This window comes from Nicotiana tabacum, chromosome 3 (assembly GCF_000715075.1).
Source record: "Nicotiana tabacum cultivar K326 chromosome 3, ASM71507v2, whole genome shotgun sequence".
NCBI classification, from domain to species: domain Eukaryota; kingdom Viridiplantae; phylum Streptophyta; class Magnoliopsida; order Solanales; family Solanaceae; genus Nicotiana; species Nicotiana tabacum.
Genome location: NC_134082.1, coordinates 208151361 through 208176755, shown reverse-complemented (window position 1 = coordinate 208176755; position 25395 = coordinate 208151361). Strand labels below are relative to the sequence as shown.

Below are 25395 nucleotides of genomic sequence, written 5' to 3'. Positions count from 1 at the left end.
ACGAGGGGCATTTGCATCTATTCTCGTTTTTTGTGTCACGTTTTAACTTGTGCCCACTTTACAAAAAAAATTGCAAGCGTACCCGCTTTTTCGCATAACTTCAGCATACGAGGCTAAAGTAGCAAAGACAATTACGCAAAACTTCAGCATTCTAGTAGTCGGGCCTGAAGTTCAGCTCTAGAGCTGAAGTTTTTTATTTTTTAACTGGCGAACTTCAGCTCTAGAGCTGAAGTTTTTGTTTTTGTAACTGGCGAACTTCAGCTCTAGAGCTGAAGTTTTTGTTTTGTAACTGGCGAACTTCAGCTCTAGAGCTGAAGCACCACAATTAGCAGTGATTTTTTAAGAAAAATAGTGTACATCTTCTCCGCTCAAACACGAATAAACATACAAAAACTCCAAAATTTTACGGCGCATCCTATTGGTAACTTAAACTCTTTCCTAAGACTAATTTGCTGTAAATTTGGAGCAGAAGTACAACTGCCGAACTGTTCAATTAAAAAAAATTGACCTTATAACTAAATCAGCATTGCTTCTAGAGATAAATATCAGTTTGTTTTGTAACTTGAAGAAGAAAACGAAGGAGGAGGAGGAGGCTAAAATTATTTAAAAAGTGGGTACAAGTTAAATTTTTTTTAAAAATCGGGTATATGTTAAATGGGGGCGACCAAATAGGGCGCACCGTGCAATTTTTACAAAATACAGCTATTTAAAGTTTTTATCTTATATGGGCTGCTATTTCAGTTTAAGATTCTAAGTTAATTATCATTTTTAATAGATTATTAATTTTTTTAATTTATAATTACTTAATAAATAATTTAATTATGTAAATATGTTTTATACCATAACTAGATTATAATTTTAACTCAAACAAAAAAATTCAAAGATGTTCCGATGTTGGGATGTGGAGTTGAGGACGAGGAATTGAGGGTTACAATTCAAAATTTGAAAATTCTCGAAAGCATTCCGCGCTTGGTGGGACCCACCTCCTCAATTTTATGCGCGCTTTTCAACTTACCCAAACTAGCAACTGAAAAACACCTCAAAAGTGTGAACTGAAGCGGCGATTCTCTTCACATTAAAAAAAGAGAAGAGCAAAATTCTGTTCACTTGACTGCCTCAAATTATTACGGCCATTGATGAGCTATAGAAGCAGATTTAACATTTTAAATCAGTAAGGTAAAATACTAGTCGATCCCCTTTTTATTTGTCACATTGAATTGATGAATTCTATTTAGTATAAATAAATAATCGTATTAAATTATTTTAACTAAGTATTTGTTTGATCCAGTGTTGGTTTGGATAGTAGAAGATGGAGGCTCTGAAGAAAGTATATGCGGAGATAATTCTGAATATGGCAAAGGAGGCGGCAGCTCGGGTCATGGCCTCAGAGCAAAAAGCCCTTAAATTTCAGCAGGATTTGCATTCCACTAAAGAGGAAGCCCTTCGAATGCTTCTTCGTTTGAAATTAATGATTGATACTAAGGTAGTTCCAAATTGTGAATATTCTACTTAAGCTGCCTACTTGTTTGATTGATTGAGTTGTTTGGTTTGGCGACTAATCATTTCTCTTCATTTGTATCGAATTTAATTTTTGTTTTTGAAGCAACTATACATTGAATAATCTTATTCTTAGTATAATATAATGAGTGCTCCATTAGATTTATCTGTCTTTAGAGTTTAGGAGAGTAATGCTATATTTTTCTCCATCTCTTGTTTTTTCGTTTGTTTTTGTTTAGCGTAGGACACTTTAACAAAGGCTCAGTCGATAAACATAAAAATTATTTGATTATGTTCGTCCTCACATGTCTGTTAGTTCAACCAATACACTGTTGCAGTTATTTTAATGTATTTTGTTATATATCCTTCTACCGGCTATATGATTGATAGGCTTTCTCGATCATATAGCACTCCCTAAAAGATGTGACTAATTGCGACTTCTAAATTTTGTTGAATTTTATAGCATTATACTGAATAGAACTCATAACAGATTGAGTGCTATACCAGCAATGGTAACCATAAAAAGAAAAACAACAAGAAGACTATTAGTAACTTGAAGTAGCAAGACAACCAGGCGTGTTTAGAAGGAAAAACGTGATGGAACTGGGAAAAAAATTTTATAATGACTTCAGTGAGTCCAGGGCAAAAGAACTCAGAGCTTACTTCTTGCACAGATGTTCTCCGTTGTCTAACATCAATGGAGTTAAAGTACCACAGAGGTCACTAATTAAAATTATGCTGGTGCTAGTTATGTAGCTGGGTATTGCTTCTTCCCTTCAAAATTCTGAGACTTAATTAGCATGTCACCAGATTTTTTTATTTTTTTTGAATCTAAATGCGTGCATGTGGATTTAAAAGCTGAGATATTTGGTGAAACAACTGTACTATGTACATGTCTGTTATTGGTTTTCTATTCTTTGAGGTGATTTCACTAGAAAGACATAATAGTATATCCTAGCAGGATGTTGATTCCTATATCTCACAGTTTCAAGTGGTCTGACTTACCTTTATTGCAGACAACTGAAGCTGAAAGATTGTCCCAAAATAAGCAAAGAAGAATTGACGAATTAGAAGCTCAGCTTAATGAAGCGGAAGGGATGATAATAGATCTTAGGGCAGAATTATACAACGTGCGGGAGCAGTTGAATGAGGCGAAGACTAAGCATCTCCATCACTTGAGACCACATGTAAAAGAGGATTTGGTTTGTTGCAAGAGTATTAAGTCAAAGCTAAATAATTCTGAGTCATTAAAGTTCCCTACTGAATTGGGATCCAATGTCTGCAAATCAGCAGACATGTCAGACATAGAATTGTGCAATTACTCAACAGACAATCATATTTTGGCTGTGGAGATTGTGAAAAGCAATGAGCCCGAGATTTATCAAAATGGACATTGTGCAATAGAGATGAGCCTAGCAGATGAGAGATTGCATTCTGGAGATGATCCAAGTTTTCCCATTGAAGTTACGCAGGTTACTGAACCAAGTGGACGAGATGCTGGAGCACACAATGTGCCAGTGACTAAAGCTAAGAAAATAGAGAATTTAGTTGGTGAAAAACCACTTAAAGGCCTTTCCTCTAAGCAGCGGCCCTATACATTCCGAGGAAAAAGACGAAGAAAAGCTCAATATGGCAAAACCAAAAATAGCTCTTGCAAGGTTCGTTGTAATAAGCTCATGTTGTCACAACGACCATTGACAACAATTTCTCGTTCTGCAAGATACTTGCATGCAGGCACTTATTATGATAGTCCTGATAGTCCTTCCACTAATACCGAGAGAAAAAACGTAGCAGGAAGTTCTTTCTTGTTGGGCAAAAGAGAGCCACAAAACAAGGATCTAACCATTGCTGTTGCTCCTAGAAGCATTAGGAAAAGACGCGTCAAATACTTGGACAATAGTTTTCCTGCATCATTGTCACATAGCTCCCATTCTAATCACCCGATCAGACCTGGTCAGCAGTGTCCATCTTTTTCTCATAGCAAGTCTAATGCAGTTGAATGCACTGTGAAATCCACTAAATTAACAAATGAATGTGATATTGAAGAAGGTGCGGGTTTTCTAATAGATAACAAGATATGTAGAAAGTCTGCAAGTGCAGATTCAAACGAGGACAAAGAGTTGATAGATGTCTCGGTGATGGTAGAGGAGGGCGATGATAAATCACTGCTTGACGTGACCATGTTACCAGTTGAATCTATCTTTGGAGACGACAAAACATCTGAAGGAAGTAAGGAATCACCTGTTCAAGGTAACAATAAGACGCCTCTCAAGTATACATTCAGCAGGAAGCGTAAGAAGGATTCTGTGTTGAACCCAAATGAGAACCCTTCTCCAGTAAGCTCAATGAAGAAAAGGTCTGCAGAGATAGAAAACATTGATCCAAGATTGAAGGATTCACCTTTAAGAAGTAAACAGTTGGTGCAGGTTGCTCGTCAGGTTAGTAGTAGTAAAACTCAATAATTTCAGGAGTCCATATTATTTGCTCTGTGACATTTTGAATTGTGCTTACAGTTTTATGCTGTGTTCTGATGACACATCTTTGATAAGTTGATATCTCTATTCCCCAACATCTGGAAATCCTCTGAGTAAGTTAACAGAGGCATATGATTAAGACAAAAAGGTCTTTTGGAAGTAGTAGTTTTTCACTAATTAAATGTTACTATCATTTACTTTGAAATAATGCTCACTTAGGAACTGAGATCATCTAGTTTAATGCTGTTGCATACTTGCAATTCTCAAGAATACTTCTCTGTTTGTTAAATGAGAGGACCAATTAATTGAAATAGAATCAGAGTTCTGGATGGAAATCTTCTTAGCTGACAATAATAGCTCGTGAAACTATTGTATACATTGGTGTTTCAGCTTTATCCACATCTACTTGATCAGATTCATTTATGAAAATATACATTGTGCCTTTTATTTCTTTTAATAGCTTTGTTAGATGTCTGAAATTTCTGGATATTTTGCTTTCCTCCAATTTTGCAGCTTGTCTCTCTGTCTGGAAGAAGCTGGTGGTAGTAGTTTCGCAGTCCTTATGGGTGTTCAAGAACATAATTTTACAAGGTTTTTGAGCAATGTAGTCGCATATTTATTCAATTTCCTGGTACTGCAGCAATGGCTTAATTTATAGTAGATGGGCTGTTCTTTTCCATCTCTGGCGGATCATCGTGTAATTATCCAGGCATTATGATAGTTGAGCTGTTTTTTGAGTGTCATTATCTACTATTTTCTTCTTTATTTTGAGGAAGCAGCACAATGGGTTTCAACCTATTGAAGGTGTATAAGCCAGTTTATCTTTAGGCAAAAATTATCCATGATAAACTGCTTTTGGCACAAGCAAAGTGGTGAACCTAATCTTTGCTTGGTAGCTTTCCAGAAACATAATCTCACATATTCTTGAGCAGTTTCTGTCGAAAGATTTCTTCGTTAAGGTGTTTTGTGTGTCGCAAGAAGTTAAAATAATAAAAATGAATTTACACTAGAGGACGAAAAGATCAAGTGTGTGACTCATTTTTATGAGACTCCCATTGTCTACTGCCCATGACCATCCACCTTCGTTTCAAATTTGACCAAATGCCAGAAGAAAAAAGCCTTTTCTACTTCTATTTACCTTGGTTGGGTAACTTTTCACTAAAACTCCCAACAACAAGCAATACAACTAAAGACCAACATTCCAAGACGGGGGTTCTCGTAAATAACATGTCTCTTTTCGAATATAACACAATTATTTGATAAATAAAATTCAGAACATAATACAAGAAGAGCTAAAATGCAGATGAACTGCTACAATTGATGAGAACAAGTCCCAGCCGTGGATAATATTCAACTTAAAATCATATTGATGCATGATTGTTCTTGTTTTTAATAAATGGTAATTCACCAGCCAGTTTGGACATCTTTTCATCGTCTGTGCAAAGCAATGTGAGTCTATGGCAACAAGAACAAGTTGTTCTCTCTTGTTTAACCATTCGGAGTCCAAAAATCACAACACGATTGATTTGATTTTTTTTGTCTTGAAAGTCCACTAAAGGGATAAAGCGCTCCCGAACATAATGTTTTTTAGTTAGTGTTTGGCCATAGATTCCCAAATTTGTTTTGAAAAATCTGATTTGGGTGAAGTTTGGTTTGAAGATGAAAATGTGTTTGGAAATCAGTTTTCAAAACATATTTCACTTTTTTTGGAAAAAACATGAAATATGACTTATATCTACAAGTTCTAAAAACTATCACAATATCCAACAGTATCTTCATCAATAACATTCATTATATTATCGCAAACCATAGTCCTGAACATAAATAAAATTGGTACAAAATTATCATTTGTATAATGACTACATAATACACTATGAGATGACCGAGAAGATGAAACAACATTGTTACAAAATAATAAATGGTGGACTCTTTTATAAAATACAAAAGTTTGGGGCAAGTTTTAAAAAATGTAACAGTAATATTTTGGGCCCTGGTTTTGGGATTTGGGAATTTGTCGAAATATGGATAAAATTTATGAACAATCATGTATTTGCCAAAAAAACCCAAATAATTTTGGCAAAATCTATGACGAAACGGTCCTTATTTCCAAGGCTCAAAGTGCAACGAAGTTATTCAAAACATAGCTTGAAACTGTTCAAGTAAACATCAAATGTAAACTTTGACCAACTTATCCTCTTTTTTCTGCAGGATTGTTCTCAATTACTTGCTATTTTGTGGGTTCATGTATAATGATAATGGTTTCTTTCATTCTTGTCCTTCCAATCCTGTGGCCACAATATGATGTCTTGTTTCTATGTTGCAAAAAAGTAGAAGAAATTCAAGCAATAGTGGCTGAACAAAGTAGTAATAGGATTTTACTCATTCGGTGTTTGAGGGACATGGTTGGCCTGAACCAACAAAAATATGTTTGGATAGTAATAGTGATGATGTGCACATATCGGACACAAGTGGGGTCATATTGTGTTAATGGAAAACATCAAAGGACGTTGGCGTGCCTTTAGGCTCCCCCATGTACTCTTGACACATTCCTTCCACTTCTCTTATCACATCGGATTCCCTACTTTTTACTACCTCCGTTGTTCGGACTAACTTGCGCACATTTCGATTAATACCACATAGGTATTTGTTACCTCCCAATAACACAAGTACGAAGTAAATTTATCCATCAAGGCTTGGACATATGAAAAGAAATAGTATTTTTGCTTCCGCTAAAAATGTAAATTTAAAACTTCATGGTTTTCAATCCACTTCATTGACCATCAGGTCTTCGCCCTTTGACCCTACTCATTCAGCTCTTAGCATGCCCTCAGCCTCATATGCCTAATACTGGAATGCACTGCCGTTTTTTAAAATTTTTTTTATTTATTAATGTTCGAATTATTATGATCAATAGTCACCATTTCACCTTTAATGCGTATGCTACTTATCAATTTAAAACTCACTTATCTTAAGTATTGGATGCTTGGACAGATGAAAGATTTTACAAGAGTTAAATGTACTATCAAGAAAACGCCGCCAATCTCACCCTCTAAAGATAAGGGCGCAATAATAAGTATTCAAAAAGGGGCAAAGGTCTCAAAATCATTCAGAGTTAGAGAAAAATATTAAGTTAATGCATCAACAAAATTGTCCTTTTAACTGATTATGTGGGGAAAAAAAGGAAAAACTATTGTAGAGAAGCAGGATTTCAAATTTCAAGGTGGTGATTGGTATAAGAACAGAATATTCTTAAGTTTAAATTGCTTTTTGGTATCATGTTAATGGTAAAAAGCCGGTGCACGCCTGAAATTGCAAAAAAGCCAAACAGTAACAAACAATTAAGTAAAGATAGAATAAATCAGTAGAAGCAAATGATAAGATACAGCAAAAGCAGAGTGCAGAGGTTTCTGTGATTGTTTATGAGAATGTTTTCTTGTCCCTCAAAAGACACTCTCTCTTGTCACATCACCTGATCATTAATAACCATGGCATTTCACGTAAATATACACCAAACTCATGGGTTATGTTTCCCTTGTACCCTCTCTATAAAAATCTCTTTTACCCCATTCTCTCTTAAACATTGTGTTAAGAAAATAGCAATGGTGGTGGTTGTAGGAATGGAGGATAGAAAGAAAGAAGATAAATTACAAGCAGTATGGTTTGCTGCTGGAGTGGCTGCTTTAATGGCATGTTTGGAACGTGCTATGTTAGTTTCCTTTGTAGAGCAGTGGCGAGTGATTGCATTTCTTGCTCTTAATCTCTTGCTTTTAGCTATTCTTTTCACATCTAGAAGTACAATAGTTGAAGAAACCAGTCCAGAATGCATCAGCAACACTACTGATCAATCCAAGATTGAGGTGAGAACATGTTGAATTGTATGACCATTACATTTACCTGCCGTTTGGCCGTAATATTTGGGATCTTTTTTTTTAAATTTTATTTTCAAATATTTGTTTGTTTATAGATTTTAACTATTTTTTAGCAGAATTGAAAACAAAATCTTCAAATCTCAAAAACGGCTCTAGTGTAATTTTTTTGAATTTTTTTACTTATAAAATTTTAAATTATTTTGAAGCAAAATGCATGTCCAAATACATTTTATATAAGTAGACAAGCCTTAGACTATAGTGATGCATTTTAAAGTCGTAAGGGACTAGTCCCAAAACAGACAATATCATTAATGTGCTAGGTTGTTATAATTTGAACTTTCAAAAACTATTTTTCATCTCATCTTCGAAAACTTATTTTTTCAAAGTTCCAACCAAATTTATGGGCAAAGGCTAGCTTAAACGCTTGAGCTATTTTAAGTTGTTGCTCGGACTCTTAAGAATGCAGTTTGTGTGCATGTCGGCTCCATAAAAAATAGTGTATGTTTGGAGTATCCGATAGAATGTGACATTATTTTCGAAAAGTTCCAACAATATATATTTTAAGAGCACACTTTATTTTATTTATTAATTATGTCACACGTTCCTCACGTGCGAATCTGATTCTTTTTTTCTTTTTTAGCAGCAAAGCACCACATGATTTTGCAAATTTATTTATTTACATTTATTATATCTTCAACAGAAAAAGAGGGTGGAAGAATGCAAGAAACCTTTGGTGGTGCCTTCTGCAGATGAAATATCAGAAGAAGAAGCAAAGAATGTCAAAGAGAATTATACAATAATAGACAAGAGTGAAAACAAAGAAGACCAATTAGATGATTCTATAGATGAAACTCAGCAAATTTCAATGGAGGAATTAAATGAGAGAGCAGAGGCATTTATAGCAATGTTCAGACAACATTTAATATCTGATGCAAAGGCTTATAGTTATAGCAAAAGCTGCAGAATTCGAACTCCAATTACACTCAAAGGAGGTGACAAAAATTTTACCAAATGTAGACCCATTTATTAATTAGGCCAACTAGTCTAGTTGGTGATCAAGGTGGTTCTTCACATTCAAAATAGCATTTTATTTTACTCTTTGTAATGCTAAACATTTTTTTTTCTTCTGAATAGAAGACCTATCTTGATCTTTAGTTTACAAGTTACACATACCATTCTATTTTCTTTTAACTATTACTCCATCCGATCCACTTTAAGTAATTTTTTTGATTTTTTTTTGTGGTCCACAATATTTTATTTTTTAAATATCAAACAAGAATTAACTTTTTTTTTTAAAGTTGCTCTTGGAGTAGAGTTTAGGAGTATTTGTTGTATTTCCAATGAACAAATTAAGGTTAATATGGTTAATTATATTGTTAATTAATGATAAAAGATAAATTTCTTAATATGTGTGAAAACAGTCAAAATCACTTAAAATGCACCGGAGGGAGTATTTAGTAGCAACCAAAGGGTTTCTCTTGTTGTTCCAATTGCCACAATTTTGAAGCTGTGTGTATCCTCATTATATTTCAGGTACAATATAATCTATATAGGCAAAGAACAAAAACTGATGTTTCTCAAGCTCTTGAAATGCAGTATTTTCTATTCGAATGAAAGAGAAAATATCCTTTTTAAATTTATTCGCATTCAATATTTAAATCAAACCATTGAACGCAAGATATGTGTCTTTCCATTGAACACAAGATATGTGTCTTTTACGCACGCTTTATCAGTTAATTATGTGTCTTTTACACACGCTTTATCAGTTAATTATAGTAAAGAACAACGATCCAATAAAATTTTACTAGTGGAGTCTGAGGAGGGTAGTGTGTATACAGACCTTATCCCTATCCTGAGGGAGTAGAGAGACTGTTTTCGAAAGACCCTCGGCTCAAGAAGACGAAAAAAGACAATAGTAGTACCACCAATAAAAGAGACAATATTAGTACCACCGATAAAACAGTTAATTATGGTAAAGTGACATGAATTTTTACTTTAATTTTTGACTTATAAAGTTAATTAAACTGTACTATAAACATTGAATGCGAATAAATATTTTTGGTGTCTTCTCAAATTTTGAACTCAACTAAGATAAAAGAGCAATGATATTTATAGCCCGTTTGGCCAAGCTGCAAAAATCAGATTATTTTGAGAAATATTTTTTTTAAAAGTATTTTTCTCAAAAGTACTTTTAGTGAGAAACAGTTTGTGTTTGGCTAATGCGAAACACCTCAATTTTTAGCCACAAGTGCTTTTTGGCCAAAAATAGCTTGCCAAACAGGCTATTAGACAACTTTAAAAGGACATGATTAGTAGTCTTTTTTACTTTACATGCTTCGGCAGACCTTTTTGTTTCAAGTGAGTATATGATAGTAAGCGTGAAGGTAAATTAATTACATAACATTTGCACCTATCATACCAGCCACATTCTGGCCTGCAATTAGAAGAGCACGCGTAGTATCTTGTTTTCTCTAGAATGCTAGACTGATCTAAACATTTTTATTCTTCTGTATATTTGCAAAACTAGTTGGGTATACCCTTTCTTCAAATTGGATGAGCCGCTGACTTTTTTTTAATTACCTATGTATACATGCGGAAGGTCTATCGAAAACAGTCTCTCGATCCTTTTAGAGTAGGGTAAAGTTACGTACATCCTACTCTCTTCAGATCCCACTCGTAAAATTATATTGGATGATTGTTGTTGTTGTATTACATGCGGAAGGGAAAGGGGAAAACCTTAAATGGAACTGATAGATAATGTATGAAGAGTGAGTTTAATTTATATACATAGATATACCCGTATTGGGAAAAATTGAGTTTACATATTAAAGTGGAATAAAGATGACGTGTCAAGACACGTAGACTAGTCAAAGAATTACAGCTGGCAAAGAGACACGAGTTGCAACAGATACGAGCAAAGGCAAAGAAAGAGGCACGAACAGATATTCAAAGGACTCGGCGCCCGTACCTATTTAAGTCATTTAGGTCCAGGAATCAAGGGGAATGAATCTGACAATATATGATAGTACAGATACAGTATTTAGTGAGCATTAAATACTGAATACGTTAGAAAATCTGTATTAAATATAATGATTGTGTAATGTAGCATTCAATGTCTTCAATTACTCATAATAGCCTTATTATGACAAGGGCAAAACGCATATCTCCCAAATAGCTATAAAAGGAAGATAACTGATCAATTGTAAGGACACAAAAGACTATTTGAATATATTGATTTACTTGTTTTTCTTCTGATTATATTATTGCTAGCCAAATTACTTTCTTTCATACATTCTTTTGATTATCAGTAACCCGAGTTCTTCTAAATTAAAGCTTTGACCGAAATCCCATTTTTTGGTTAAACAATACCAGATCCCTTTTACCTAGGTAATTAACCTTTTTCAATATTACAAATACCTTTTGTTCAAAGATGGTTACTGAAGATAATTTTTGAGTGACTTGACTTGATAATTAACTATTATTTTAAATTAAAGTTTTAAGCGTTACTGACCCTCTTCCATCACTTTGTCATTTGATTTGTCAGGAGGAGAGTGCAATTGTAAAAATTACACGGGGCGCCTTATTTGGTCGCCCCCATTTAATCTATACCTATTTTTTTAAAAAAAGCTTTAATTTGTACCTACTTTTTAAATAATTTCAGCCCCCTTTATGCTCCTCATTCTCCTCCTTCGTCTTCTTCTTCTTATTCTTCTTCTTCTTCTGTTGCTGTTGCTGCTGTTGGTGCTTCTATGAAACTTCAGTTCATGAGGATGATTGTCATAAGTATGTTTATCAGATTATTTAAAAATAAATTATAAATAACTTTCTAAGGTAAGTTTTGAAGAAGATAATAGTAACTTGTTGGATTCAGCTTTGTACATTATGAATGCATTTTAACCTGTTGTATTAATCATTTATCTAGTTTTTTAAGTTACTAATTCTACTTATGATAAATTTATTATCGGTACAAAAAATCAATTACATAATAGCATAAAACATCCTGAAGTTCATCAAATATAGAACAAAACTTCAACTAAAACATGCTAAAGTTCAGCAAATAGAGAACAAAACTTCAGCTACTAGAATGCTTAAGTTCAACAATTACAAACAAAAACTTCAGCCAACACTAAGTTTATGTGAAAAATTTCAGCTAAAACATGCTGAAGTTTAGCAATTACAAACAAAAACTTCAGCAAATAGCGAACAAAACTTCAGCTACTAGAATGCTTAAGTTTAGCAATTACAAACAAAAATTTCAGTCTGTATGCTGAAATTACGCGAAAAAGTAGGTACGCTTGCAATTTTTTTTTGTAAAACGAATACAAGTTAAAACATGATCCAAAAGGCGGGTATAAATACAAATGCTACAGTGTAATTTCTCTATGGACCAAAATGGTTTGGCATTAAAGGTTGAAAGCAAGTACAAGCAGATGGAGGGAGTACTATTTAATAAAAAAGAAATAAGAGCATTAAGTACGATATACACTTGGGGAGCCTCGAAGACCATCAACAATGAATAACTTTATCATCAATGGGCGTAGCGGAATGAATGCGAGATTTTTACATTCCTATACACTATATGAAACTATATTATATTCCTCAATTAAATTTTACTATAATTATATTTTATTTACCCAATTACTATTTATATACATTTTAAGGGAATTAATAATATTAATTAGTATCCTAAAATAACTCTACCGTGTAAGTTTGCTCTCATACGCCTCTTATTTATGCTTAATTTATTTTTCTCAGTTTAACTATTACGTTAGGGATTAATTTCCAGTTACTATTTGAATTATAATTGATGTAGAAATTATTTTGCAGAAAGCTCGTATTCAGATATGGCTATTTGAGCAGAAGGATCTGAGGATTGAAGGGCGTATTATTGTATGTTATTTATTTATTTGTATAGAAGAATGAAGATTTATGTAAAACAAAGGAAAAGAGAGCAGCAATTCCATTATTGACAGCCATAAAAAAGCTTTGAAGCTTTGAATTTGATTTGGGTTTTAAAAACCCATTATTTGTTTGGATTGGGTGTTGTTGCAAATCATTGAGAATATGGTTTGGAGTTTATATCTCAATTTTGAGGGTGTTTTGCTGAAGATTAGACTTGATTTTTGCTGAATTTCTGATTGAAACTTGAAGAAGAAGAAGATGTGATATACATTATATTCATGAAATTGTAGTAAAATTGTAGAAAATTTATATTATATTATATATGAAATTTATTTTTACTATGTATAAATCAGATACAAAAGACATATTGTATAAATTTGTATAAAAATTATATTTAAGTTGTATGCTATTGTAGTTGTATTTAACTGGGTAGAAATAATGTGTGAAAGTTGTAGATAAATTGTATAATATATAATTAGTTGTATAAAATTTATTTTTACTATGTATAAATCAGATACAAAATATACAAAAGACATATTGTATAAAATTTATATTTAAGTTGTATGTTATTGTAGTTGTATTTAACTGGGTAGAAATAATGTGTGAAAATTGTAGATAAGTTGTAGATAAATTGTATAATATATAATTAGTTGTATAAAATTTATTTTTACTATGTATAAATCAGATACAAAAGACATATTGTATAAAATTTGTATTTAAATGGTATGACATTATAGTTGTATATAACCGAATAGAAATAATATGTGAAAAATTATTAAAAAACCCAACAGAACCAACGGTTTGGAACCTGAGGGAGTAGTACGACATTTAGACAAAAAGATTCCATGAAATCAGATAAACCTGAGTGAATTCCATGCTGCACCACAGCACTAAGAACTGGGAAAAAGAAAGTAATGCTACAACTCACAGTTAATGGAGTTTGACTAAAATAAAAAAAAACTCATCTTAATTATGAAATTGTTGGAATCTTTTAGTAGAAATCCCTCAACTTTGATAAGAGCAACTGAGACTTACATGCTAATATCCAAATAACTTAATCCATATTACACTTAAACAATCAACCAATTAACTTCGTCTAAACTTGGAATCGGCTATACACTTTTGACAAAACTAGAAAAGACGAAAAGCAATTAAAAGTAGCACAGCCAGAATGAAGTCAAAGAAACCGTTGCGTCAATACTGTAACTCGTAAGAACAACAAGACCATCCCAAGGGTATAGCAAACAAAATCTGGAAAAAAGAGGAGAAAAAAAGAGAAAGAGTATAACTAAATCCGATTTGGGATTGTATATATTTTGTAAACAAAACTTGTTTATGCCAGCTAATTAGCTAAACATGGACAGTAAGAGTAATAAAGTTTCAAATAGTGTATAGGAATGAAAAAATCCCATTTTTTTTATCCTTAACCAAACATTTCGAGCCTTGGAAATGAAGAAATCCTGATAAGGAGCATTTTCTTCTTTAATGAGTCTTATTGTACGCAAATCTAGATTAGTCAGGCCAATGAATTCTGAATACCAAATGTAATACAAAAAAAATCAAGGGATACCTTTGATCAATCGGTCTTTTTTCTTCTACGTCTATATTATGACAGGGGATGTCTACATTATTAACGTAGCTTGTGTTGATTTGGTGAAGGGCGATAAAAGGTAATGCAAATTTCATGCTACGAATTCAGCCCAAAGATCCAGTCCGTCCCAGCTAGATATTTGCCAACCAAGCATATGTCCTAAATTCTGACCTACCAACACGAACATCTCATCCTAGTTAGCCCAGAAATCATCAACCAGGGTATCTTCTATTACTACTTGACAAATAAATAAAACTCTCAAGGGAATAAAGGGGAATGTGGCTTGACTAACATCATTTCTAAAAGAGAGGGATGAGCAACAAATATTTATTAATTTCACGTCTCCAAGTGTTTTTTGAAAGGAAAACCAAGAGGGGTAGAAGAGTTGACTATTTTGGCATAGCTTTTTTTGGGATGAACAATGTGATTTTTTTTTCTTCGAGAAATTGCAGTTGCAAAATTGCCATAGTTCGAAGAGCAATGTTACGAGTACAAAATCATTCTTATGAGCGGAAGGTCTGTCGAAAATAACTTCTTTACATAAATGATATCAGTAGTCACCTTAAAGAGATACTATTTAGGAATTAGTCAGTACGTCATAAATATCAGTTTTTCAAGACAAAAATGTTTTGAATTGACTTGGAATTAATATTTTTAGTTTAAAATTTCAATACAAAATAAATATTAGGTAATCTTTAAATAGCATCCCTGAAAATAATTATATGTGCACTTCTCCCCACACAGTAGGGATAAAGTATGCATACACATTATCCGCTATATACTTTACTTGTAAAACTATATTGGGTATGTTATTATTCGTGTTGTATTTTTATGGTGGCAGGCCTCGCTTTCCATTTGCACATAGTTCAAAAGGAATAAGCTTAAGACTAAAAATCACATTACCTCACGACCTTCTTGCTTTATTCTTAAACTGATCAATTTGCACTATTTTTATTCTAATTAATTCTACTTAGCTTGCTTGCACGACATTCTCTTTGCTAACTTTAAAAAAAGGGAGCAAGTCAAGCACAAACTTTGAATGTTATTTACTCTCCATTCTAAAATTTTATACTCATTCCGTTCACTTTTATTTGTCCACTATACTAAATCAAGAGAAAGCCAATCTTTTTTTTTTCTATTTTACCTTATCATTAATTACTCATTCCCAAAAATTTTAAAAATATTATCATTATTATGGGTAAAATTATAAAATATATATATCATTTGTTATTTCTTAAAAGACGTAACAGGTCCAAAGATAACTAAAAGTGAACTCATTACGAAGAAAGGCTTATACGTTTCCGTAATGGCCGGCTTCAATCCCATCAAAGTTATAATTAATTTTGGTAGAATGTCACAACCCGAGAAAGCTACTGCTATTGATATGTCGGACGTCGAAATCCATCGTCGTTAAATATTAATCATGCATTTCTTTTAAGCAATCTAGATACTCTAGTTCTCCGATCCGTGGACCACTTTACTAGTTAATGTCCTTGAGCCGAAGGTCATCTCAATATTCCATCCTCATATGTTTTTATTAAGATTATGATGTCCTGAATCTAAATACAGATATTACATCTAATAGTATAAAAAATAATTTTGAAACTCCAAGAATGAAAAAAGACTAAAAAATGTGTGAAATTCAAAAGTAGTCATATTTATAAGTGATCGTTCAAAAATAGCCACAGTTTTAAAAGTCATCGAAATTTAGCCACTTTTTATGTAAAGATAAATATGAATGACAACACTGTTCAAAATCCGAAAATACTCCAACATAATATACTGGAATTCTAGTATAATATACTGGAACTCCAGTATATTATACTGGAGTTCCAGCATAAGTATACTGGACTTCCAGCAAAGTATACTGCAACTCGAGTATATTATACTGGAGCTAGTATAGTATATCGGTCCAGCATAATTTGCTGGAAGTTCATACACAGGTGCACCGAACTCCAATATATTATGCTGGACTGGTCTCTATTGCATCAAAATAATGGCTATTTTTCAATGGCTTGGCAAACGCTGATTATTTTTGAATGACCAGTCCGAAAACTGACTAGCCCGTGCTATTTTAATCTAAAAAATGCCATCAATCATACTAGTATAAAAAACAAGTTTTGAAAACTCCACGCCAAGAATGAAGAATCTGTCACCATACAACTGGTGGATAATTATAATGTTGGGATGGTTCAACTTGGACAAGAAATATTTATTATGATAGTTACTACCTTGAAGTAATAGGTCGTTTCACGACCTTCTCTCAATAATAATTCACATTTTATGTTTTAATGATGGAGGCCTAAATTAAACAATTACAGCTTAAGTACTGATAATCCGACTTACTGCTCATGACAGTACGAGCCAAATGGTCAGAGATGATTCTAAGATTTTAGATCAATAAACATCTAACACTAATATGCCACCTACTAGTTTGTTATAGAAGGTACAAACTTGATATAAATATAAATATATTTAAAATTGTTCAACCATAGAGGGTACTGCAGCATCGTTGCTATACTTCACCTATCCATGTTTTTGGTAGTGAAAACATATCTTATTACGTGATAAATAGTGGTGTGAAAATGGTTAATAGGAGACCGCTAACCACTCATATTATCCATTAAAAAATGGGTTGGATAATCGACTTTTAAAAACGGATCAAATATGGATAAGAATCATATTATTCACTTCGAAAATGAATACCCAATGGATAACTTATTAGTTTAGTTTTTACATTTGTAAAATCTTAAATTGGGCGGGTCCTCAAATTTAGGAGATTAGGTATTCTCCCAAAAGTAAGCATATTCAAGAAGCCATAAATAATATAGATATTCACATTATACGCCTATTAACCTAGTTTTTATCTGTATTAAATACGGGTCAGATCGATTAATTTATCCATTTTTACATTACCTGTTTTTGACCCGTCTATATCCGACCCGACCGTTTGCGACCCTAGTGATGAATTCGAGACTTGGGAGACGATGTCATCTCACGCAAATGATGCAGATATGTACGGTTGTAAAAAAGGGTTAGTTTAGTTAGGTATCGTGTTTGATTGAAAGTAATTAACAAATGCACGTCTTAGACAGTTTGATCTGGCCATGTGGTATGATAACTTCTAGACACAGCTAAAAAGTTGCACACGAGACTTAAATGAACTTGTTGTAAAAGTACAACATAATCGTAAAACTGATAGAACCTTGTGTGGCCTATATTCTGTTCCAATTTCTACCTGGTTGAACTACTCAGTGAAAATAAAATAGACTTTTAGAGAAGCTTCTCAAATGGGCAATTCAACCACCTTTGACATTTCGTTCTTTCTCTTCAAGTCTTGGAATTATCGCTTAAATTAGGTGGTTTTCGACCTTCTTGGGGCTGTCTTTTTCGTCCAGTCCATGACATTTTCTTCTATCAAGGCGACCAATACAATAATAGCTTTACCCAGAGCCTAAAAGCCAGCCATGTGTATATTCTTCAGCTATCCAACTTGACAAGAAAGAGATGTCATCTCTTTGAGTTTGAGGAATGGACTTTATTTCAAATCATGGGTAACAGGCAACGAAAATCAAGACGAAAAGCAATTCGGTTGTGGTTTATCAAAAGACGAAGCAAAGCTGATGCATCGCATTTAAGCGAAGTTTCAGGTTTATTTCATTTCTTGGTAATCTTGATAGAGTCTTGTCTTGATGTTATTCGTTTAATTCGTTTTATGTATTCAAAGTTCTTTTGGTTGGTTTCCACAGATAACGACGAACAAGATGATGAATGCATGGATGGTTTTTTTGGTAGGTCACTGGACATGGAACCATGCATTAGAAACAATGAATTAAGGTGAGCATTTCGGTTTGTATATCATGTTATAGACTTTAATGCTTTACAGGATAATACATTTTTGGGGGAAATAATTCGATATTTGCTCTGTAGAATCTTTGTTGGTACATGGAATGTTGCAGGAAGATCTCCCGTGGGAAGTCTAGCTCTAGATTTGATTGAGTGGCTCCATCTGAAAGAACCAGCTGATATTTATGTTCTTGGGTATGTATAAAAATCAAAAGACAACATTCTTTACTCATCACACTTAAAGAATTGGTCATTTAAGAAAGCTTTTCCTCTAGCAGCTTTCAAGAAATAGTACCTCTAAAGACTAAAACAGTAATTGGAGCAGAAGATCCAACAGAAGCAACTAACTGGAACTCGCTCATCGGTAAAACTCTAAATAGCAAGTATGGTGGTGCCTGGTTGACACCCATGATCATTCCAGTCACGAATGACAATTATCAATATGATGGAGCTGCTGAATCGGATAGGAGACTGAGTGACTATGAAATATCAAGTCCAGCAAGAGGTCAGACTAGAACCAAATGTGAGCTTTCAGATCGTGTTGGTAGGTACAAATTGATGGCGAGCAAGAAGATGGTTGGTGTCTTCATTAGTGTCTGGATGAGAAGGGCATTGCTAAAGAAACATCGTGTCTCGGAGGTGAAAGTCTCTTCAGTAGCTTGTGGTATTATGGGCTATTTGGGAAACAAAGGATCAGTCTCTGTGAGCATGTCCATAGGAGGAACTAGTTTTTGTTTTGTGGCAGCTCACTTAGCCTCAGGAGAAAAGAAAGGTGATGAAGGGAAAAGGAACCATCAAGTCTCGGAAATTTTTAGGAGAACATCTTTCCCTCGGCAGCCAGAAGACAGACGTAAAGGTCTTCCTCTCACCATCTTAGGACATGAGTAAGTCAGTCTTTCTCATACCCAACTAATTACAAGAGTTGTCCTAACATGAATGTATCTGGTCAACACCGTTGTAACATAGATTCAACATATTGTGTTCAATATAAAAACATAGGCAGAGGAATTTCCTTTCAGAATCAAACTACAAGAATGATAATGGAAATAATAATAGTCAGAAAGTAATTGGATTCAAAGTAAAGATATAGACCTGAGAGGCTAAGCAGATCTTTTATAATTACTAAAACTCCACTGCATAACAAAAGGATGACATGTTTTCACCTAAGATGACAAGATGCATTTTCTTGTAGAACAGCCAGATATTTTGGTTTGGAGATCTCAACTACAGATTATACTTGGAAGACAACTTAGCAAGGGAATTAATAAAGCAGCAAAATTGGAGTGCCCTGCAAGAGTTTGACCAGTTGCGGAAGGAACTCGAAGAAGGTGGAGTGTTTCAGGGTTGGAAAGAGGGAAATATAGAGTTTGCACCCACATACAAATATTCTTCTTACAATTGCAATCGTTATTCTGGTGGACTTCCAAGCAGAGCTGGGGAGAAGCAAAGAACTCCAGCATGGTACAATCATCACTTGACATTTTTTCCTAGTACTTTTGACAGTTAAACATCCCCACCCCTTGCGAAAAGGCACTAGTTGCTATCCCCCAGAAAATTGAAAAACCTCAGGTCTAGTCCCTTTGTCCAAAACTGATGGTTTAAATTAAACAAAAGAAAGATTCTATAGGAATCTGACCAAGTAATGGTCATTGCTAGCCCCTATGTGCTCATACTTACTATCATGACATTTGGAATGTTGATGGCAGGTGCGATAGGATCCTATGGTATGGTAAGGGAGTTAAACAGCTTTCCTATTTCCGCAGTGAAAGCAAGTTCTCTGACCATCGGCCCGTCTCTGCTTTATTCTCTATACATGTTGAAGATCAAAAGTGTGCCCGTTCAGGTCTGGTTTCATTTCCTCCATCAGTCCCCTCCACAATTCCTAGTAAAGCTGTAAGTATCTGACTCATTGTTCACTGTAGTTTCTTGGCTCTTTAGCTGATTATGGATGACTTTTTGAATGTCAATTTACAAAGTTCTAAAGTTGAGGACATGTTGGCAGGCAGCCAGGTACAGGGCAAGGGTAGTAGAGATGCTAGATCTCCAGTCTTATCATTGATTGTGAGGGATATATAAGGATCAACAACATATGAGCAAACAGAAAATCCAATAGATGACTTCCTATTCAGCCGAACAAAACAATTCATATTCTTACAACAATCACTTCCAATCCTTCAAAAAAGCATTCTGGTGGATTCACTTTCAAGCTCCCCATAATACCACAATAATGGGAGGTAGAGCATGGGCGGTGACAACCATTTTATTAGGATATTAGAGACAAGTACATTTAACTTTCTTCTTTACCAATGCAAAAGATTGCTGAAAGAGCAGAAATACAACTATCCTCATGGTAACAGTATGTTTTATTTTACAGTTTTCATTAAATTTGTTCTTTGGGAAGTATTGGGGAAATGAGTAGAAAAGTAGGAGTGTCAATTTTGCAAACTAGACCTATCTATAGTAGAACAAAGCTTAGCCAAGCCAGTGGAAGACATAAGAGCAGAAACGTAAGCACCTCAGTGTCCTGCTTTTGACTATCATCAGCTTAATGTCAGGGACTACTTACAAGAAGCTCATATTCATCACCTGCTTGAAGAATTTCACCTAATGCCTCTGCATTGTCCCTATGACAACTGGGAGATACCGACCTCTGTAGCTCATCACCAAGGGAAGCACATCTTTTTCTGATTCAGAAGGCTGCTTGCTTCCAGTCAAGGACACAAAAATAGTTGACAAATCTAAAGCATGGGTGCTCATTCCATAAGTGTCATTTTGAGGTGTGAAAGAGTTTTCTCAGTAATACAATAGGAGATTACGAGACTGTAACAGCAAACGTGGAACGTGTCATGAAAATTTGAGATCCACTGCAAATTCATTCTCTTCCACCAATGAGGTGAACTAGTAAATAATTAGCTATAAGTAGAGGAGTCCAAACAATATCGATTAAAGGATATCTGGCTAACTCCTGCATTTCCATATGTTCTTTTGTGATTCTCTCTATCATTGATGCTTTCCTCTCTGAAACACTTAACTTCTCTTCAAGCTGAAAAACGCCACACAGCTCAACATACTAAGTTCTCCTAATACTAATAACCAGACAATACAGCAACATAAAAAAGGAAATGAGAGCAGTTAGGCTTAACAAAAACGTAATAAGTTGCCTGCCTATGAATATTCTGTTCAACTTGGTATTCCTCTTTTTCCTTAGTGATCTGGGAACTGTCTGAGCCAGCTTATTCTGGAGGTCTGTTTTGACAGCTTCAGCATCTTCTGCTTTGGTTTTTGCAGAACCTGCTAGTGAAGATTTAAAAATTCTTGATCCCCTTGAAAAAGCTATCGTATAGAAAAGCAGCAATAGAATTTTTGAAATCTTTAAATTTGAACATCCTTATAATAGAAGAAACTCCCCAACAAATCAAAAAAAGAGAGCGCTTATCTGTGTGCGTTAACACACCAGGATTTGATGCTGGCTCGCTGCAATTATCATTTTGGAATGTAGAGACTATTGTCTATTGTCTCATGGAATTTCCTGCATCCACTTTAGTAGAAGAAAACTCAGCCATTTAACAGCAGGTCAGCTAAATCTCAACATGGTGAAGTCACAAAATTCAAATGAAATGAGCTATGGAGTTGGAGCAGAAACAGATAAATTTATATCTGGCCACTAAATCTTCTGTGCTCGAGCTAACGTGTCACTTTGATAAATAAATTTGAGATATCCAGTTCCCTCAAGAAAAGAAGTATACTAACAAGACTGGCACTAATTAAAAGGTTTTTCTGCCAAATTAGAAACTCAGAGTTTTAAATTACTATCACAATAGTGGAGAATATTTGCTCTGCATCTCCATGTCTACACTTTCCCGGTTGAACAACTAATGTGCATGAGTGCCAATGGAGGGAATATGTACTAGTTCCAGTGATAACACCGCTGGATCACGTTCAATTTATATTATTTGCATACTTCTGAGCCAGAACTGAACAAGAAATATAGGCTAGAGGACTGGGCTTAATAAAAAATTCTTTGTTTCTGTTACTATACAATATCACCAAATTAATCTTGAAAAGCGAAACAACAACAACAACAACAACAACTGCCCAGTATAGTCCCACAAAGTGGGGTCTGGGGAGGGTAATACGTACAGAGGCCTTACCCCTACCCGAAAGGGCAGAGAGGTTGTTTCCAATCGACCCTCGGCTCAGGAAAGGAAAAGAAAAACAAAAAAAAAAAAAAAAGAGCATTAGTAACTCCAGCAGAAATAACATAAATAATTATCTAAACATAAAAACCATAAATAAAATGGCATGCAATAATATCAAACAGTAACTACCATAAGGGGGCACAATCCAATACACAAATCATCTATGGAGAGCCCTACCCAAGCCTCACCCAACCCCATGAAAGGAGTACGAAAAATTCTAGGAGCCCCTATCCTACAACCCTGATACTAGACCTCCAGACTTTCCTATCAAGGGCCATGTTCTCGGAAATCCGCATTCTAGCCATGTCCTGCCTAATCACCTCTTCCCAATACCTCTTAGGCCTCCCTCTGCCTCGACTCAAGCCGACCACCGTCAGCCGCTCACAACTCCTCACCGGGGCATCAGGGCTTCTCCTCCGCACATGCCCGAACCACCTGAGCCTCGCTTCTCGCATCTTCTCATCCACTGGGGCCACCCCCACCTTCTCCCGAATAACTCCATTCTTAATCTTATCTAACCTGGTGAGCTCGCACATCCACCTGAGCATCCTCATCTCCGCAACCTTCATTCTCTGAACATGAGAGTTCTTCACCGGCCAGCACTCCGCCCCATACAACATGGCAGGTTTAACCACAGCTCTATAAAACTTCCCCTTGAAAAGCGAAATAAAAACCACATAATCATTGTATAACTGTAGATTCTAATTCAGAAGGTCAAAGTATTCGTCTTTCTCATTTAAAAAGAAGCCACAAATTATGATCACCCCCAAGCATAATTACGTTTTGCTAGTTATCATGACATACCCAAAGATTGTAAGCATGTCTAAACAACAATATACATTGATCATCTTCAAACATCAAGTACTACAAACTGAATCAGGCATTAATGTAATGCCAAGTTGGTTGTACTACTTAGGCCATGACATGTATAAATGCAAATTAGATCCTAAAATATTAGCAGCAGCCAAGTAAGAGTTAGCTCTTCTAACATCAGCCTGGATTGACTAGAGACTGTTTTATCTCCGAGCCTGCACTTAGCTGTCCTATGTTTGAAAAAACTACAGTATGGAAGGGCAGCCCGGTGCACTAGGCTCCCGCTATGCGCGGGGTTCGGGGAAGCCGGACCACAAGGGTCTATTGTGCGCAGCCTTACCCTGCATTTCTGCAAGAGGATGTTTTCACTGCTCGAACTCGTGGCCTCCTGATCACATGGCAGCAACTTTTACCGGTTACTCCAAGACTCCCTTTGAAAAAACTACAGTATAAGAGCTATAAACCTTATCTGCAAAGAAAGAAAAGAAATCTACTGGTAGTACCTAATTAGCCTGACTTCATACTTCCATTTCAATAGTAAAACATTACTGCCTATTAAGGACACACAAAAATTAACTCCTAATATTTGCAGGGGAAAAAATTCATATGCCACATAATGGAATCACATAAAAACTAAAATAAGATGACGTCCATGTTAATAGAAGTGAAAACTACCGATAACTTACTTCAACAAACAGTACCTTATCTGTGCATTGAGTTCATGCATTTTCTCAATGAAGCCATCTCTGCATAGGCATTGATAGATAGAATAAGAAAGACAATTGCAAAGACATTCTAAATGTAGTTAGTCTTAAAGATGCAGTTTCTACTTAGCCAAAGTGATTGTAATAGAACAAAGAGAGTTGAGAAGTTTTAACTGAAGGAAGCATGTCATTACCGAGTTTCTGCCTCTTTGTTCTTTTCACGTTCAGAATATCATCAATCGACCAGTGAGTTCATATAAGAAACAGCGTTATTGTTAGCAAGCCAATGCAGTAATGTTCAGATATACAAATATAAATAAGTAGAAATACAAATCTAATACAAACTTCAACAATCATTACAAGCTAACAGAGAACTAAGTGCGCCTTAAAGGAGAATATAACTTCGAGTAGATATTTTTTACCTCAAGTGCCTCTACATCAGATCCATAAATAGATAATTCATCTTGAATCAAACCGATCCTAAACTATAACATAAAATTGAAACAGATCTCTTAGAAATAGGAGAAAAGTAATTTTCTGGAGTTAACATTCAGCTAATTAAATTGTTTCAATTAGCTTAAAAAGTTCACCAGTAAATATCAGCGAATTCAAATACTAAACAAATGGAAAACCTCCTAGGGCTTGAATAGCAGATTCTTTCCTGGCTAATTCAACCTCGTAGCCTTTGAGCTCTTGCTCAGCAAATTCCTTCTGGTGTTTTGCCTCTTCAAACTCAGCATTTGCAATTGCAAGCTCCAATTGAAGCTCTTGACTTTGTTTCTTCAGATTTATTATTCTTCCCTCTGAAAATTTCGAAATATTAGAATACAAAATCAATTTCAATTTGTATCAATTTTCAGTTTTCAAAATTCGTTGAATTATCAATTGAAGAATGCGAGTTCTATTGGAGGAAATGAGGGAGCAAAACGAACCTCCTTGAGATTTTTCAGATGCAAAGTCGCGGAATAGAATTTAGAGTTAGGAATTGCTTCTAAGAATCATTTCCCGCCATCTCTTCCTTGTCTGAGAAGCTGTTTCAAAATATCTCGTCATGTAAAAATTTCACTCCATACCCAGTTAACCTGAACTCACTTTTTAAAAAAACTTTAATCTGTACCCAATTTGTGCAAACTTCAGATACCGCCCGCCTCTTTTTCGCCATAGTGACAACAAATTCTTGGTACCCTCAGATTTAACAATGGTGAATCAGGCTTCTTCTTTCATATATGTTGTATCAGTTTATGAGTTTTACAGTTTTTGCAACTTGAGATAAATTTTGTCCAAAGTTTGTGTGAGGTAGTGCAAACTTCAGATTTATTTTGGTAAGCAAATAGTTATTCTCATCCCAAACTCAAAATAATCCATAACATAAGCCGTTTGGAACTCTAGCAATCTTCAAGCTGCATTCACTATGCATAAGCAATGGATCGGACGAGTTTTGTGTTAACTATTATCCTATTTTATATATTTAGTTCGTTTTTTTATTAAATTATGGTTAAT

General features: G+C 34.7%; 3 protein-coding genes across 4 annotated transcripts; all 3 read left to right on the top strand.

Moving 5' to 3' along the window:
* The first annotated feature begins 1022 nt into the window (after window positions 1-1022).
* Window positions 1023-4902, top strand: LOC107826780 (uncharacterized). The gene is made up of 4 exons (XM_016653808.2): window positions 1023-1176; window positions 1289-1483; window positions 2514-3935; window positions 4485-4902. Exons 2-4 carry the CDS (start codon window positions 1310-1312, stop codon window positions 4515-4517), a joined length of 1629 nt encoding a protein of 542 aa, XP_016509294.2. The 5' UTR covers window positions 1023-1176; window positions 1289-1309; the 3' UTR covers window positions 4518-4902.
* Window positions 4903-7532: 2630 nt separating this feature from the next.
* LOC107826784 (uncharacterized) lies at window positions 7533-8994 on the top strand. The gene is made up of 2 exons (XM_016653812.2): window positions 7533-7828; window positions 8541-8994. The coding sequence occupies exons 1-2, from the start codon at window positions 7571-7573 to the stop codon at window positions 8868-8870; spliced, it is 588 nt and encodes a 195-aa protein (XP_016509298.1). The 5' UTR covers window positions 7533-7570; the 3' UTR covers window positions 8871-8994.
* An 8442-nt stretch (window positions 8995-17436) lies between these two features.
* LOC107826778 (type I inositol polyphosphate 5-phosphatase 4) lies at window positions 17437-21159 on the top strand. Of its 2 annotated transcripts, none has more exons than XM_016653807.2 (7): window positions 17437-17983; window positions 18083-18170; window positions 18264-18374; window positions 18458-19063; window positions 19377-19640; window positions 19886-20072; window positions 20186-21159. In XM_016653807.2, exons 1-7 carry the CDS (start codon window positions 17884-17886, stop codon window positions 20204-20206), a joined length of 1377 nt encoding a protein of 458 aa, XP_016509293.1. In that variant the 5' UTR covers window positions 17437-17883; the 3' UTR covers window positions 20207-21159. The 2 variants fall into 2 exon arrangements, with proteins under 2 accessions (XP_016509293.1, XP_016509292.1); XM_016653806.2 differs by having other exon boundaries at window positions 20182-21159.
* Window positions 21160-25395: the final 4236 nt, after the last annotated feature.